Here is a 14,622-nt window from a genome sequence, read left to right as displayed (position 1 = left end):
GCAAATAAGCTCTTATTACTTCCAGTTGAACATGGAATTGAGAGACCACGATTGGGGTACTAGTGGAAATATTGTTACTGGATTATAATTACTCTAGCTGGGCCTTTTCAATTGAACAGAGGAAAAAATATTCACTATTTAGAAAGAATGAAAAATCATATGAGGTTTCCAAGTCAAATTTAAGATTGCTGGTTCTAACAATGTTATATAATTACTAATTTTATTCTATGATATACTTTTAATAATGATGAAGATATCAGGTTTGTGAAATTAGCAATGAAATTCAGTGGTCTAAGTTTTTTGGTTCTTAGTGTATATCCTACTGACAATGTAGAATCAAATACTGTGTTTGAGTCACTTGAGTAACTACTTTTTCTTCGTACTAGTTAACTGTCCTCTCCTTCCTCTTTAGAGAACCATTTTTGTTTTTGTTTTATCCTTCAATTGTTTCTTTTTGAATATAAGCAAATATGTATGTATACACAACTGTACTCATTCTTCCTTTGTAACCCTCAACGTAACAGTATAAACTCCCTATATTTCGTATGATTTCACTCTGGAGATTATTCTACTTCAGTGCGTAGAGGTGTCTCTCATTCCTGTTACAGCTGCATAGTCTACACTGTACACTACCGTTTATTCAACCAAGCACCGACTAATGAACTCTTGGGTCGATTCCAATCTGCTATTAAAAGTAAGGCCCATGCATGCGATTTGATTTAATCCCTGGAAAAACTGGCATTATCACTCTCTTGCTATAGATCCTCTGACTTCCTGAATTTCCATTTCCTCATGTGTAAAAACCAGGAGTTTTAACAATATGACTTACCTACCACGGTTAAATAAAATTGAAACTTAAAAGGTATTTCCATATATGTTAAGGAAAGTTGGAATAGCCACTAAAACATATCTGAAATGAGTGAAAACATGAAATTTATGTAATTATCATTATACAGATTCACTATATAGGTCATTTCTATTCTATTCAATTCTATTTAATTAAGAAATTTATATTTTGAGAAACAATGACAAACTAGAATATGTCCACAGAAAGACCAAGATAGTGAAATTTCTAGAAACTACCTTAGATAAAACAGTTGAATAATTCAATTAAATATTTATTGAACAAATGAAGAATAAATGAACTAAAGAGTGTTTTAACCTGAAGATACAATAAACAACTTCAAATATTCAGAGGGCTGTCACTTGTTCGGTACTTCTCAAAAGGTAGAACTTGAATCAAGGGACAAAAAAGCAACCAACAGGCTGCAGGATAGTTGTACAAAGTGTATCACTTATGTCAATGGCTTCTTTTCCCATACAATGCATTCCACATTAACTTTTCCCTTCTTCTGAAAGGAGACATTACAACTTAATACTTCTCATGAATGTCTTAAATAAGTTGCATTTCCATGGCAAGCCCTCCACTGCCAGCAATGGATGTACTCACGCTATCATAAAACATCTAAAGTTCACTAACTGGTTTACTAAAGGAACGGTCTACTTGTTTCTCAGCTATGCTTCTGCGTTCCACAGTGTGATTCTCAGGAGGTGGGGAGAAAAGAGAGCATGTTCCGCAAAGAGGGTGCATCACAATCGCAGTAAGTCCTCCTTCACCCTCCAATGAATCACTACAACTATCAACCACTGGTGCAGATGGGATGTGGTGTGTGCTGGGGCAGGGAAGGATGGCTGACAACCACTGTTCCACACGAAGCAGGGGAGCTTACGTTCTGAGTCACTAGCGAATATAAACTAACTGCCCAATACTAACGGGCTCCATCCAGATTATTAAATTTTGCACAAAATGAGAATTATTTCAACAACTACTCAGCATAATGTTTAAGGACAAAATATATATAATATGCTTTATATTATATACGTTATTTTACCACATACTCACTAATGAATGCTGAGGTGCTTAATCCATCCAATAAATTGAAAATAAAAATTTTACGTATCTATATTTGTCAGTATACAGGATTCCGATGGTGGGATCCTGAACACAGAATGAGAAATCAGTTTTCAAGGAAAGCCACATAGTCAGTCAGTCTGGCTAACTGCTGTTCATTGGGGATTGGGGGAACTGGCGCAGGTTCTGTAAGTTAAAGAGAGAAATGCACTTCCTGTTAGATACCAGTGTAACAAAGCTTTAGCCTGCCACCCACCCTCACCAATGCCATTAATCTTAACAGTAAGAAAACTTTCTTAGATTTGCCCTGATTTTGGACAAGATCATATCTCTTAGGGGCCTGGACATTTTTGAAAAGCAAGCCAACAAGTCTCAACTCTTATCAGTACAGTTTCCCCAGCTGAGAGCAAAGGCACGTTTGGCACTGCTGCTGCTGTTGCTGGTATTCAGGTATTTTACATGAAGGCTAAAAACATGTTTAACATACAACATCTCTTTTAAGAGATCAAGCTCTTCTTGGAAAGGTCCCTATCCATGCCACATCTCCTTCAAGGATCACCCCTGTGCCAGCCACTGCTATAGGAGAATATTGTCAGTGAACCACAACAAAACCCACAAAAACTCCTCTTCAAGGAGTTTACATGTTCACATTCAAGTTACCACATGTCAGCCTGGGGATGCTTTCTGAATACAAATGCTGGTGAGACGCTTAGTCAGCGCTTCCCGACACGACAGTAAGGAGGCTTGGCGGCTGGGCCAGAGGGTGCCACTGCCTCAAGGTAAGCTGGGGGGGGGGGGGGGGCGGCGGCCCACAGTTTCACTCTTGTAATCACATGTATTACTATGAATTTACAGAATTTAATCTATTTATAAGCTGAGAACTAAGAAAAAAATATATAAAACCATAAAAAATAAATTAGGATCAATAAAACATTTTTAAATAAGCATATAAAAATACATACCTGATAAGGGAATAAACCTGTTAAAAGAAACATCCAGGGCCCCTGCAACTAAATTAAAAAAAAAAAAAAAAAATTTACAGCCCAATTTACAGAAGTCTCATAAAGAACTTTCACAGAACATGCCATTTTAAAAACAATATGCATTTACGGCCTTCAATTCTCAAACAAGGACAGCAATTATACTTTATTCATTAGTCTTTATTATATTAATATTTACTCACCATCTAGATTGGTGGGGGCCATGTCTTACCACTCTTCGTACGCTCACATGGCTGGCTGAGCACACTGACACTAGTGCAATACTCTGCTGTGTGTTCAACAATGTCTAAACACTAGGAATCCAGAGTAGGTGAAAGGAAATTTGCGTTGATGTAGGTGCAGAAGTATTTATGAAAGTGGGCATTAAGCCCGGCCCTAAAGACGTGGCAAAAAAGAACACTCCTGGTAAGCAGGAAGAAGAGAGGAGGAGTAGCATGGCTCACTTCAGAGAGCAAGACTGAGAGGTAGGAATTCCAATGAAGACAGTGAGGACAGGGCACAGGATGTAAGGCCTTAAAAGGAAGGCGAGTGAAGTTAACTTTGTGCAGATGAAAGTCACAGGAGAAGAGTCTGTATGACTCAAGTAAAAGGAGAAAAGGGGAACAACTGAGTTTTAACCTTTTTTTTTTTAAAAGTGACAGTTTAGATACTAAGGATAAGCATAGTTAGAAATGGCTCCATAAATAAAAGGATGGACAATTAATATTTAGTAAAAATTAAGTTGTAATAAGGACCATGAAACATCTACATAAAAGTCTTTTATATAAAGAATACATTTTTAAAAGTTAAAGTAAAGCTAGGTGACCTTTATGATCCTTTCTACCCTAAGTGCCTACCATTTTATATTTATGTTTAAAATGTAAATTACTTCCATTGTGTTAGTATAGCAGAGTTTTATATTAAATTATTCAGTTTCAAGGCCTGAAAATCTGAGTTCAATGCTGCACAAACAGGTGAAGAGCTCCACCTACCTGGCTTTCTGGGCAGAACCATCCTGGTGGTGGAGTCGGCTTGCCATCCGTGTTCCAATATACCTAGAAGCGTATATTTCACACACAGGTGAAGACATAGTGAAAACACCCAACACGACCCACAGTCTGTCCTGACACTACCTATATGGAAGACTGGACATGTTTAGTTTAACCTGTCATGTGTATTTTTACTAGAAGGTACACTATAGCGAGCATGTAAACTTATCTTTTAAATATTTCTGCAACATGTATCAAAGCTTCCTTTTACTCTATCAGGCTGTTGTAACCACTAACAGGTGGCTAGTTTTCTATAAAGTATATATTATAGCATTAATCTAATCAATGTTATTAAAAACAGACATTAGGAAAACTTACATGGTAACTTTTGTAACCATCATATCAGTGATTAAAAAGATTATTGTGATGATAAAAACAACAGCTTATATATACAGAAGGTTTAGCAACAGGTACCATGGTAGGTGTTTTTATAGAGATCATTTTATGTAACTGTCACAACTCTATGAAGTAGAATATATAACCATCATTTAACAGGTGTGAAAAATGAAGTTTCGGGAATTCAAGTGATTTGTCCTAGGTCATATGGGAGATAGGATGATACCAGGATTCAGGCAGTCAGCTACGAGTGGGCTCTAGAGTATTATTAGGTAATAAATTATGGGTCAATTTTAAGAGAAGAGCCAAAACAAATGAATGTATGGGTAAGTAACAGTATGATTTAATATAAGAGCTTTCATTAACCTGTCCTCTATGTGTCTAGAAATGTGCTAGGCCCTGGAAATTTCAGAATAAGATGTGGTACTTGATGGAGCTCATATTTTAGTTAGAGAATAAAAAATGTCAATTACCATAAAATGATGCAACTAGGTGTATTCGATATTCTACAGCAATCTATAAAAGGCAGGCATTAGTGTGGGCATCCTCTGAGAAATGAAAATGCAAAAGCACGTTTGCAGACCAGTGGATGACAGCGGGGAGCAAGCACCAAGGGCGTGGGTGAGAAATAGCAGGAAAAATGGGCTGAAAAGGAGTGTGAGGATGAGATTGCCCTTACCAAGTAAGAGTAAAATAAGGATTTCTAAATGGGAGCAATTTGGTTAATTAAGACTTATTTTCTTAACCAACTGTGTGGATATTCACATATTTGCTTGCTGCAGGACTATTAACGTGCTTGATCACTGGGTGCCTGCTGTACAAAACCCTGCTGGGGGCACTGTGCAACATGTTTCATATTACTTTCTAAAATCAAACCACCTAAATTCCAAAAACATATTCTTGTTCCAAGGGTTTCAAAGAAGGGATTGTGAACGTGTAATTCACACTTCTATTTTCCATTTTCCTTTTAAGTAAAAAGCCAAAATTACCTTTCACAGCCTCTTCTACAGGAAGTCCAACAAAGGCTGCAAAGTCATCGGCGATTATTGAGGTGTATGCTTGAGAGACCAGGGCAAAGGCTCGTCTCCTCGTCGCCTCTGTTGTGAGAGTGGAGGGTTGGCAGAGAGTGAACCAAAAGCACAGACATTTTTAAAACACATAGTTAAATTACACTACTGTCCTTGTCCAATTTTTATAATCAAGATCAGATTAACCTAAAGATTTCTGTGCCCACAGATACAGATATATATGTGCCTAGCATGTAAGAAGAGCTCAGATACTGAGGAATAAACAAATACATTTCTTACACTCTCTTAGATGAAAAATTCTCTCTCAGATGACAATGAAAATTACAAATATAGAAAAAAGTTAATATACACAAGACTCAAACTCCAAGAAAATTTAATTTAAATATATTATGTATTTGGGATGCAATTTTTTTTCTTTTATTTCATTTACAAACCATGGAACAAATGGAGCAGAAAACCTTTATATGTAATTAGTTGTCCTTCTCAGGAGGGTCTCTAAGAATAAGGTTTGCAGAACAAACCTTATCACTAGAGCATACTTCCTAACTTTCAAATCTGCATCAAACTCCTGACTTTGTTCAGGTTCAAACTCCTAGATCCCAGCCCGGAATGAGTCTAACAAGAAAGGGCTGCCAAACAATCCATCAACAAAAACTCTTCCCTGGAAGTGGTATTTGGGATTTTTCCCACGTTTACACGTCCACATTAAACTCCGGGATGAGACACAGGTGAACTCTGTGGAAACCAGCTTGTCTGTCTGCCAGTCGAGTACACTTTCAGTAACACGGGGCTCCTCCAACCAGCTGTCAACATACTTAGGAAATATTCTGGATTTTACTTTCCATATTTACTAGGCAAATGTATATAAATAAAACAAACCCCATAATATACTGAAAATCCCTCTCTTCCTGGACATTGTCAACAACTACACCAACTGCCCCAAACACCCTTTGTTCTAAACCAGCCCGGTGGCACTCAGACAATGCCTCCACCTTCTCACGCCCCGGCTTTTGCTTTATGCTGTTCCATAGCCTGAAATGCCCTCCTCTCTGTTATATTCCTAGATCTGTTTATAAACTCTTCCCACATGTATCACTGGACTTCATTACAATCTCTGCCCTTCTGTAAACTCACGTCATGACTGTTTACACCTCTAATTTAACAAGTAATCTTTTACCACCTATGGTATACACTGTTCCACCCATGCCATCCCCACCCCCATCTTCTCAATTATATTCCAAACTTCTCAACAAGAAGGGCTATCTTTAATATCTATATCCCCCAAAGTGCCTGCATCTCCAGTGAAGTATGTGCTGAACACAGGCTTGTTAACAGTATCACTAGGACCAAAATATGGCAGGACCCGTCTTAGGCTTTGTCTTTCCATATTCCTTATGAATTGCTGACACTCAGCCACACGCCTTCACTTCCTCCTGAGCCCGACACCAGCTCCAACTTTCATAAGCCAGTATTTGTTCTCCCGCGTGTCTTTACACTCAACTCCTTCCTTCCCTACCAACCTCTAGCAAACGACCTAACTTAAACGGCCTTTTAAAACATCTTACAGATAAAGAAACTTTTTCCTATTGAAGGCTACGGACATTCAATGGAAAAAAAAACTGAGGCAACCATGGAAAAGGAACATACCTTTTTTTGTCTCCTTAGAAAAACAAAAGCGTGCACCATAAAACTATACTCGTCTGGTAAGTCTATCATGTTTTAAAAACATTGACTTGAGTTCAAATACTCTGGTCAGATCTTTAGAGTGGGGAATAGAATGTGAATGGACGAGGTGAGCAGAAGGGAGGAGCAAAAAGATGTGTGACTGGACAACGAAGACCAGGCCGGGGGAGGCAGAAGCAGGCTGACAAAGGAGTCAAAAGCGAAGGCTGAGTGCTCCCAAGCCGGTGAGAGCCGCAGCGTTCAGGCTGCTTGTAACCACTCGGCACAATGGACTCCAACATCTCCACTCTGACTAGTCCCTACGTGACCCTCCAGGGCTGTGAAATTTGTAACCTCACGAGGGCACATTTTATAATGACAAGCTGGAAGGTGGAATAAATTGAACAAGCACCTAATATCTGTGGCAATTTATCACAGGACACATTCTTGGTGAAAACAGAGACCCTACAGAATGCTAATTCAGTTGTTCAGCAAATACTCAAGTTACTCTCGCGTACAGATACTGCCCATTACCAGTGCTGGAGACAGAGGGGAGAGGTGAGTCATTGTCCCACCCTTTCCACTCCAATTTTGCTCTTCCTGGCTGTGCTGTGTGCCAGGGAGACTGGCAGCCATATCTGTAGCACCTGAGTTCCCTCGCTTGGCAAATGAGGACTCTATCAGGAGGTCAGAAGCCAGGAGGAAAGGTCAGGCAATTTATTTCCTCTGCCCCTCCATGCCTGCTCCAGCTGACCTTCTGTACCCACAGCTCCTGGGGGACAGCCCCCTGTCCATTGCTCCGGTAATGCTGGTCCCTTGCCTTGCCCCTTCAGGCCTCAGGTGAGAGTGGCTACTGCCAGCAGCCAGTCCTGAGTGCTTCGCCAGCCCTTGCTGGTTTCCTGTGAAAATGGTTCTTTCACTAGCCTCTCTTCACTTCAGCCGCTTTCAGTTTTGTAATAGGACTGCAACTAATTCAAAACAGAATGGGAAAAAATCTGCAGTATTCAGTTCAGCAGTAATTAAAATCTGCTACAAGACTACCCTCACCAGGCTACATTTTATGGAGGAAAACACAGTACCTTTCATGAATTTGGGGATTTGAAAAAGTCTCAGGATGTATTTATGAATATTGTTGGTGAACAGAAGAGTGCTGTAGAACACAGTGCGTGCTTATCCATGTTAACTCATTTACAGCAACCTGAAGATAGCACTATTTCTAATCCCATTTTACAAATGAGGAAAACGAGGCACTAAGGAGTCACCCCCAGTAAGTGACAGCACCAGGATGTGAACTCTGGAAGCTGGGCTCCAGAGTCCACACTCCCACATGTCTCACTATACAGCCTTTCATGGGTCTGCTGGACTGCTTTCAAGGAATCCTCAATCTCGTGGAGAATCCACAGTGAGAGGAGGCACTGGGGAAGGAATATAATGGGAAGGCACACACGAACACGTGCTGGATGAACAAGGAGCCCTGAGCCTAGCCCTGCCAATGAACCTGCTACGTAACACTGGGAAAAGGCACAGGGCCTGTGTCTTTGTCACTACAATCAGAAGGCTGAACTAGATACTATGAAAGTCCACTATGCTACTAATTCGTCAGCGCTGATATGAGGAAGTTAAGCCAACAGTGTTTCCCATGCTAACTTCCAGAACTGCCCCTTGCACACCTGTGCAGCTTTATCCCACGCCCTCCCTCCCCACCCACCTTCCTGCCCTCACGTCGCTCATTTTATTCACACTTAAACCAGTCGCTTTCTGTTTTGCCATTTACACTGTTTTGTTTTATGGTGATATAGTTTTACTATTTCAAAAGCAATTATGCACATCTTGATAACAACCTTTACCATCTGCTACCCTGTAAAGCTGATGAGTAAATATTAAAAAATTCCTGCTCACTGGCTCCTCCAGAGCACGAAGGTATACAGTGAAGGCAGGTATTGACTACAGAGATAGGGTAACAATAAGAAATAAGAGTGTAACATCAAAAAAAGATCACTATATGAGTTTATAAAAGAATGAACCAGGAAGAGTGTACACAAATGACAGGTGGAAGAATAGGGAGAAGTCGGTGACAAGATTTTACTGTGGGATCAGTGCTATGTCACACCAGGTTTGTAATCATTCAAAGCAATTAAAAACACATTTGAGCATCTACATATTGAATGGATTAGTTATAAAATCCAGAAGCTGGAGATACTTATCAAAGGTCAATGCTGACAAAATCCAAAGCACAATCTCTATTTTCAAATACATGGATTTAAAAAAATCTTTGCCAGCCCATACCTTGAACTACAAGATTTCATTTTAACAGCAAAAAAACCAAACCAAAACAAAACAAAAAACCCTTTCACTGACAAGACCAATTTCAGTCTAGAATTAAGTTAGGAGACAATGAAGCCCCTAGCTGCGAATACAGTCTCAAGCAACATAAAACAAAGAAGCATGATTAGAACAAATCTAAAAAAAGAATTCTGAAAAGTGCCCCATTCACCTATCACAAAATATCTACTATTAACAAACCACTGACTGACTTCGACATTGCAGCACTTAGGGAACAGGTCTAGTCTAATTTAATTTTAAACACAAAAACACATTACCTCTCAATGCTTCCATGATTGGCTGGACCGTCTCAGACCACTGGTGAGCATTGATGGTTGTATAAATCCCAGGGAAATCTCTCTGCCAGATTCTTTGTCCTACTGACCAAATTCCCCCAAGTTCAGAATTTGCCTGCAATAAATATTACTGCCTTTGAGGGTATTTACTCTGCAAATTTACCAATGACTGTATGTATCTTAAAACAAAATACCAGAAATGAATCATTAAAACTTGCTAGCTGTATCATTAAAAACATAATCCAACATTTCTTTTAAGAGATCCAATTACTTTTTCACTCCAATCACTATCGAAAAGGTTTTAAACACTGAACAGCAATGTCAAATTTATTTGTACATTTGATATAAATATTTATTACAATAGCAAATTAAGGTATGAGAAAGTAGATCAAAAATATTTCAGAATTAAGCCTGGAGACTAATTGCCTTAAGCATTGCTGTTTTTGAAGATGTTATATTTATGTTTCAAATTTACATTATATATATATATATATATATATATATATTTAGCACAAAGGTAACAGTAATACGGTTAATAATATAGACTATCAATCTAAGATGTCATATACCATCTCTCGAATGTTAGAGTTTCTACTATTATTGAAACTATGGGTATAATTCATAGTTCTTTAACCAAAGAAGCTGAGGAACATTCTAATCTTACTTAACAGAATGTCTAGGAAAGGATCTCCTGCTTAATATCAACAATGAACAAGACTTTAGGTGAATTCTTGTTAATATTCTGAGAATGTTTAAAAATTCACTTCACACGGTAAACACGGTGAATCACTTGAAATTAAAAACTCAATTCATTCCACTTTGAAGAAACATTTACTGGTTATTTCATTTAATCTCCCAACCAAAATAAGAAATCTAAAATCCTAATTAGCAAAAATAATAATAATGCTGTAAATAAGCATTTTTAGAATATTCTTGTAAAGAACACCAGTTTCAAAATAAGTACCTTTACAGGAAACTGCATTAATCGGATGAAAACGCCCACCACCGCGGCATTGCCACCACCCTCCATCACCTACACTAGTTCAGCTGTGTAACTGGTGAAGCTGCACTTTTTAAAAACGTCTCGAGAAACCTGACTGTAGGAGCTGAGCACACATTTCTATACCATCCCAAAGAAATTCAAACTTCAGACTAAAGGAATTTGAAGATCTATTTTTAAACTTTAATACTACTGTAATGACTATTTCTGTGACATGGAAAAGAAAACAGAAACTTTTAAGAGGTTGCCATGTAAGTGAATGTCATTACTATATTAAAGCAGTAAATGTATTAAAAGAATACTTACAGATTTTATAGCAGGAGGTATTCTTTTCCAAAGATATCTTGCATTATTCCTGATTTACACCACCACAAAGAATAATCATCAATTAAAAAAAATCATCTCAGTAAATGTTTGAAATTACTAGGTCTCAATGCAAACATATAGCAGTACACTTTAAAATACTCTACATAGGGCTGGCTGGTTAGCTCACTTAGAGTGCTACCTTGTAACACCAAAGTCAAGGGTTTGGATCCCTGTACCAGCCAGCCTCCTAAAAAAAACAAAAACAAAAAACCCACTATATAATACAGAGTAAAATTTAGTTTTATTTGAATTTGTTCTGCAGAAAAGAGTGGTTTTCCAGACCAAAAGGCATGAAATATTTTGATCAAAGTAATATTTTGCAATCTTAGTGAATTTTTTTTTTTATTAATGATTCAGATCCTAAATTAAGGCAACAACAGCACACTAAAAACACAAAGACTTATATAGAACTGCCCAAATAACTTATTCAGATATAAAAAGAAACAAATTTATGTGCTTTCAAGGCTCTGGCACTCCCTGATAGTAAGGATGGTACACAATGATCTTCTCATTATGACCCCGCCCACCAGTGGGTACAAGGCCTCCAAAACTTCAAGGCAGGAGTTCTTAAGGGTTTGTAAGCGTGAACTATAACAAACATATGATGATGAAATTACAAAAATTAAAACATTTATATATGTATAATAAAAATCTCAGTTTAGTTTTTGAGAAGATATGGAAGAAAGGGTTTGGAAGAATTTAAAACAAAATTTTACCAGGAACGGGTAATAGAACTACAGGAGATTCCTATTCTTTTGCACAGTTTTGCTGCTGACTTTTCCTAACAAACATGAATTAGGAATCATTTTAAAACTTCTAAGAAATCTGGTACATGTTGGTAATGAATTCTCATTCTGGGCTCTCTCAAACTTCCCTTTAAGCTTCTTTTGGTCTATTGATTATATTTAAAGTTAAGTAAATGGAAGTCATAAGAAAGTTTTTTTTTTTTTAAAGATGACTGGTAAGGGGATCTTAACCCTTGACTTGATGTTGTCAGCACCACGCTCACCTAGTGAGCTAACCGGCCATCCCTATATGGGATCTGAACCCATGGCCTTGGTGTTATCAGCACCACACTCTACCAAGTGAGCCACGGGCCGGCCCCATAAGAAAGTTTTTAAAAAAGACAAAAAAGAAAAAGGTCAATGAAAGTAATTTACTGACACTGTAATTTCTCATAATAAATTGAAGGTTTTTTTAGAATGTATATGTAAAGCTACTGTATTTTAAATTAACATCCGAATCATAATTCACTGTTATGATTCAACAGGAAAGAGATGTGATTGATATTACAATAAAAGATACAGCTCATTGTGCCTAAGTTTTAGTGGTGCTATTTCAATGCAGAATAATTTATGTATAACCTTAAGAAACCTGCAGCTCTTAGTTTTATGTAAAAGGTACTTACATATCATTATGGAGCAAATACAACGCTAGAAGTTGACCATACACTGGGGGCGTAGCAATTCCTCCAGGAGCCTAGAAGGCCAAAAGTGAAAGAGAAAAACCTCATTTATTCTTATCCTTTCACTTAAAAAAATAATATTTCATTAATGCTAATCTAAAAGGTTAGCCTGTCTTATAGTGTTACAGATGCAGAAAGAGCTTACAGAAGCAGCAAACACTAACATTCAGAGTAGTGAGTTTAGATCTATCATCAGCTGGGATTCATCTCCCTTTGGGCATCAGTTTCTTTACACATACCAGAATATTTAAATGGAGTCCCTTTCCCAGTTCTCAAATTCTCAATTAAATTATCTTACTATTATGAGAAACAAATACCTTCAACAGATTCCTAAAGCATTATGATTCTTCCCATTATACCAAACATGCTGAATAGCTAAGAAAATGAGTGAGGTACAGAAAAACTCCACAGCTGAGTTACAAAGACATTTCTCTCCTCATTCAATTAAAATTCACTCAGAAAACATCTACTAAGTGACCCGCTTCCTCTATCTGTTGTTTCCTTTAGTTAATGAGCTTTTGATACTAACGTTATAAATGCTTTTTAAGTGCCTTTCCAAGAAAATGACAAAATGACAAGCTTGATAATATTACAAGACTAAGAAAAGCTGAGTTAAGAAAAGGTTGCCATGGTTACATTTTCTCGTTCTCTGTGTGTATGGGTGTGTGCCTGCACAAAGGTCTGTGATAAGACCCACCTTCCCGCCCCCTGCCACCCTGACCGTGGGAAGGAAAGCCGTCTAGTCTAATTGACAGGAGAAGCATATTGGCGGTGCTGGAGCAAAGATGCACAGGCTTCTTCGGGCTCACACGCTCAAGTCAAATAACAAACCCCGCCAGTGATTTCGGGGAGGGCGGGCCGGGACCCTCCGCCGTCGGAGCAGGCCGCGGCGGCCCGGGCTCCAGGCGTCCAGCTCCCGTGCGGCGCGCGCGACCCAACCCAGCGGGCCCCAGGTCCCGTTACCCTGGAAACCGGTGGCGTCCCCGGGCCAGGGGCGACCCCGCAGTTTCTCCCAGGGCGACGCAAATGGCTACCTCGAGCTCTTGGTTCTCGCACTGATCCAGCAACTTTTTGAAACTGAAGGCACTTTCCGCCATCACGGCCACTGGCATCTTCCCGGCCGGTCTCGCCGCAGCACCTCGCAGCCAGCCAGTCCCCCGACCGTCCCTCGGGGCGTCGCGCCCGCGATGACGCACAGAATCGGCGCCGCCGACGAGGGTCTGTGCGCAGGCGCGCCGGCGGCGGCTGCGGCACGGAGGGCGTCGCTGGCGCTCTGGCTGGCCGTCTCGGTGCTCTGGAGGACCTGCCCGGTCTGGCAGGAAGCTGCAGTAGCTGCGTGAGGCCAGTTTCGTGCGTATTTGACAGCTCCTTCTGAAGGTCCCCAGTGCACAGAAAAATAATGCATTTTCAAGAACACAAGTTGCTGTGCAAGCGCAGTAGGACATTTCTTTTGAACCTTCAGATGTTGGAGCACAGTGAACCCTGCGGGGGCTCCTCTGTCCTGGCCGAGGTATTAGCCCCAGGGCTCCGCTCAGTGCCCTGCACGTAGTAGGTGCTCAGGGCAGAGTCGCTATCTGACGTCTCCACTTTGAGGCCTAGTGCACATGCGAACTTACAGACTCAAAATTTGTTTGGGACTTGCTACCCTGTCCAGAGCACCTACTACATGCAGGGCACTGTGCAGAGCCCTGGGGCTACGGCCTGGCACACCTACCCTGTGGCCTTGCACACACAGGCCAGCCCTCCGCATCTCAGTAGACCGCGGCGCTGTCTGTCCTTCTAGCCAGAGACCCCTCTTGCACCCCAAATCCGGAGTGAAGCTTCTCCAGCCTGGACACTGACGTTGCCTGAACTTAAGCTGTTTGCTGACTCCCACTCCTGCTTCCTTCCAGCCTATTCTCTGCACAGCAGCCAAAGGGATTTTTTTCTGAAGCATAAGTCGGATCTTGTTACTCTTCGGTTCAAACAGCTAAAATCCAAAGTCCTTACCATTGCTCGAAGCTTATACGATCTAATTTCCAGATCCTCTCCTATTTGCTCTGGTCATCCTGGCCTCTTTCGTCTTCTGCACAGTACTTATTGTTAAGGAACATTATATTGTGTATTTATTTGCATATTTGTTTTTACTGCCTCTCACCAGACCACCAGGGAAGACGCTTTGATTTGTTCCTTGCTGCATGACTCGCTACCTAATTTGTGGGACCCG

General features: G+C 39.9%; 1 protein-coding gene across 1 annotated transcript; it reads right to left on the bottom strand.

Annotated features, from left to right (window-relative positions):
- Positions 1-1,051: 1,051 nt before the first annotated feature.
- COPS8 (COP9 signalosome subunit 8) lies at positions 1,052-13,590 on the bottom strand. The gene is made up of 8 exons (XM_063108018.1): positions 13,451-13,590; positions 12,360-12,430; positions 10,892-10,940; positions 9,568-9,700; positions 5,267-5,374; positions 3,885-3,947; positions 2,875-2,922; positions 1,052-2,098 (listed from the first exon to the last, which is right to left on the bottom strand). The coding sequence occupies exons 1-8, from the start codon at positions 13,526-13,528 to the stop codon at positions 2,019-2,021; spliced, it is 630 nt and encodes a 209-aa protein (XP_062964088.1). The 5' UTR covers positions 13,529-13,590; the 3' UTR covers positions 1,052-2,018.
- Positions 13,591-14,622: the final 1,032 nt, after the last annotated feature.

The sequence above is a fragment of the Cynocephalus volans genome, chromosome 1, assembly GCF_027409185.1.
Source record: "Cynocephalus volans isolate mCynVol1 chromosome 1, mCynVol1.pri, whole genome shotgun sequence".
Classification (NCBI taxonomy): Eukaryota; Metazoa; Chordata; class Mammalia; order Dermoptera; family Cynocephalidae; genus Cynocephalus; species Cynocephalus volans.
Note: the sequence above shows the minus strand (reverse complement) of the source record. Positions and strands in the feature narration are given on the sequence as shown.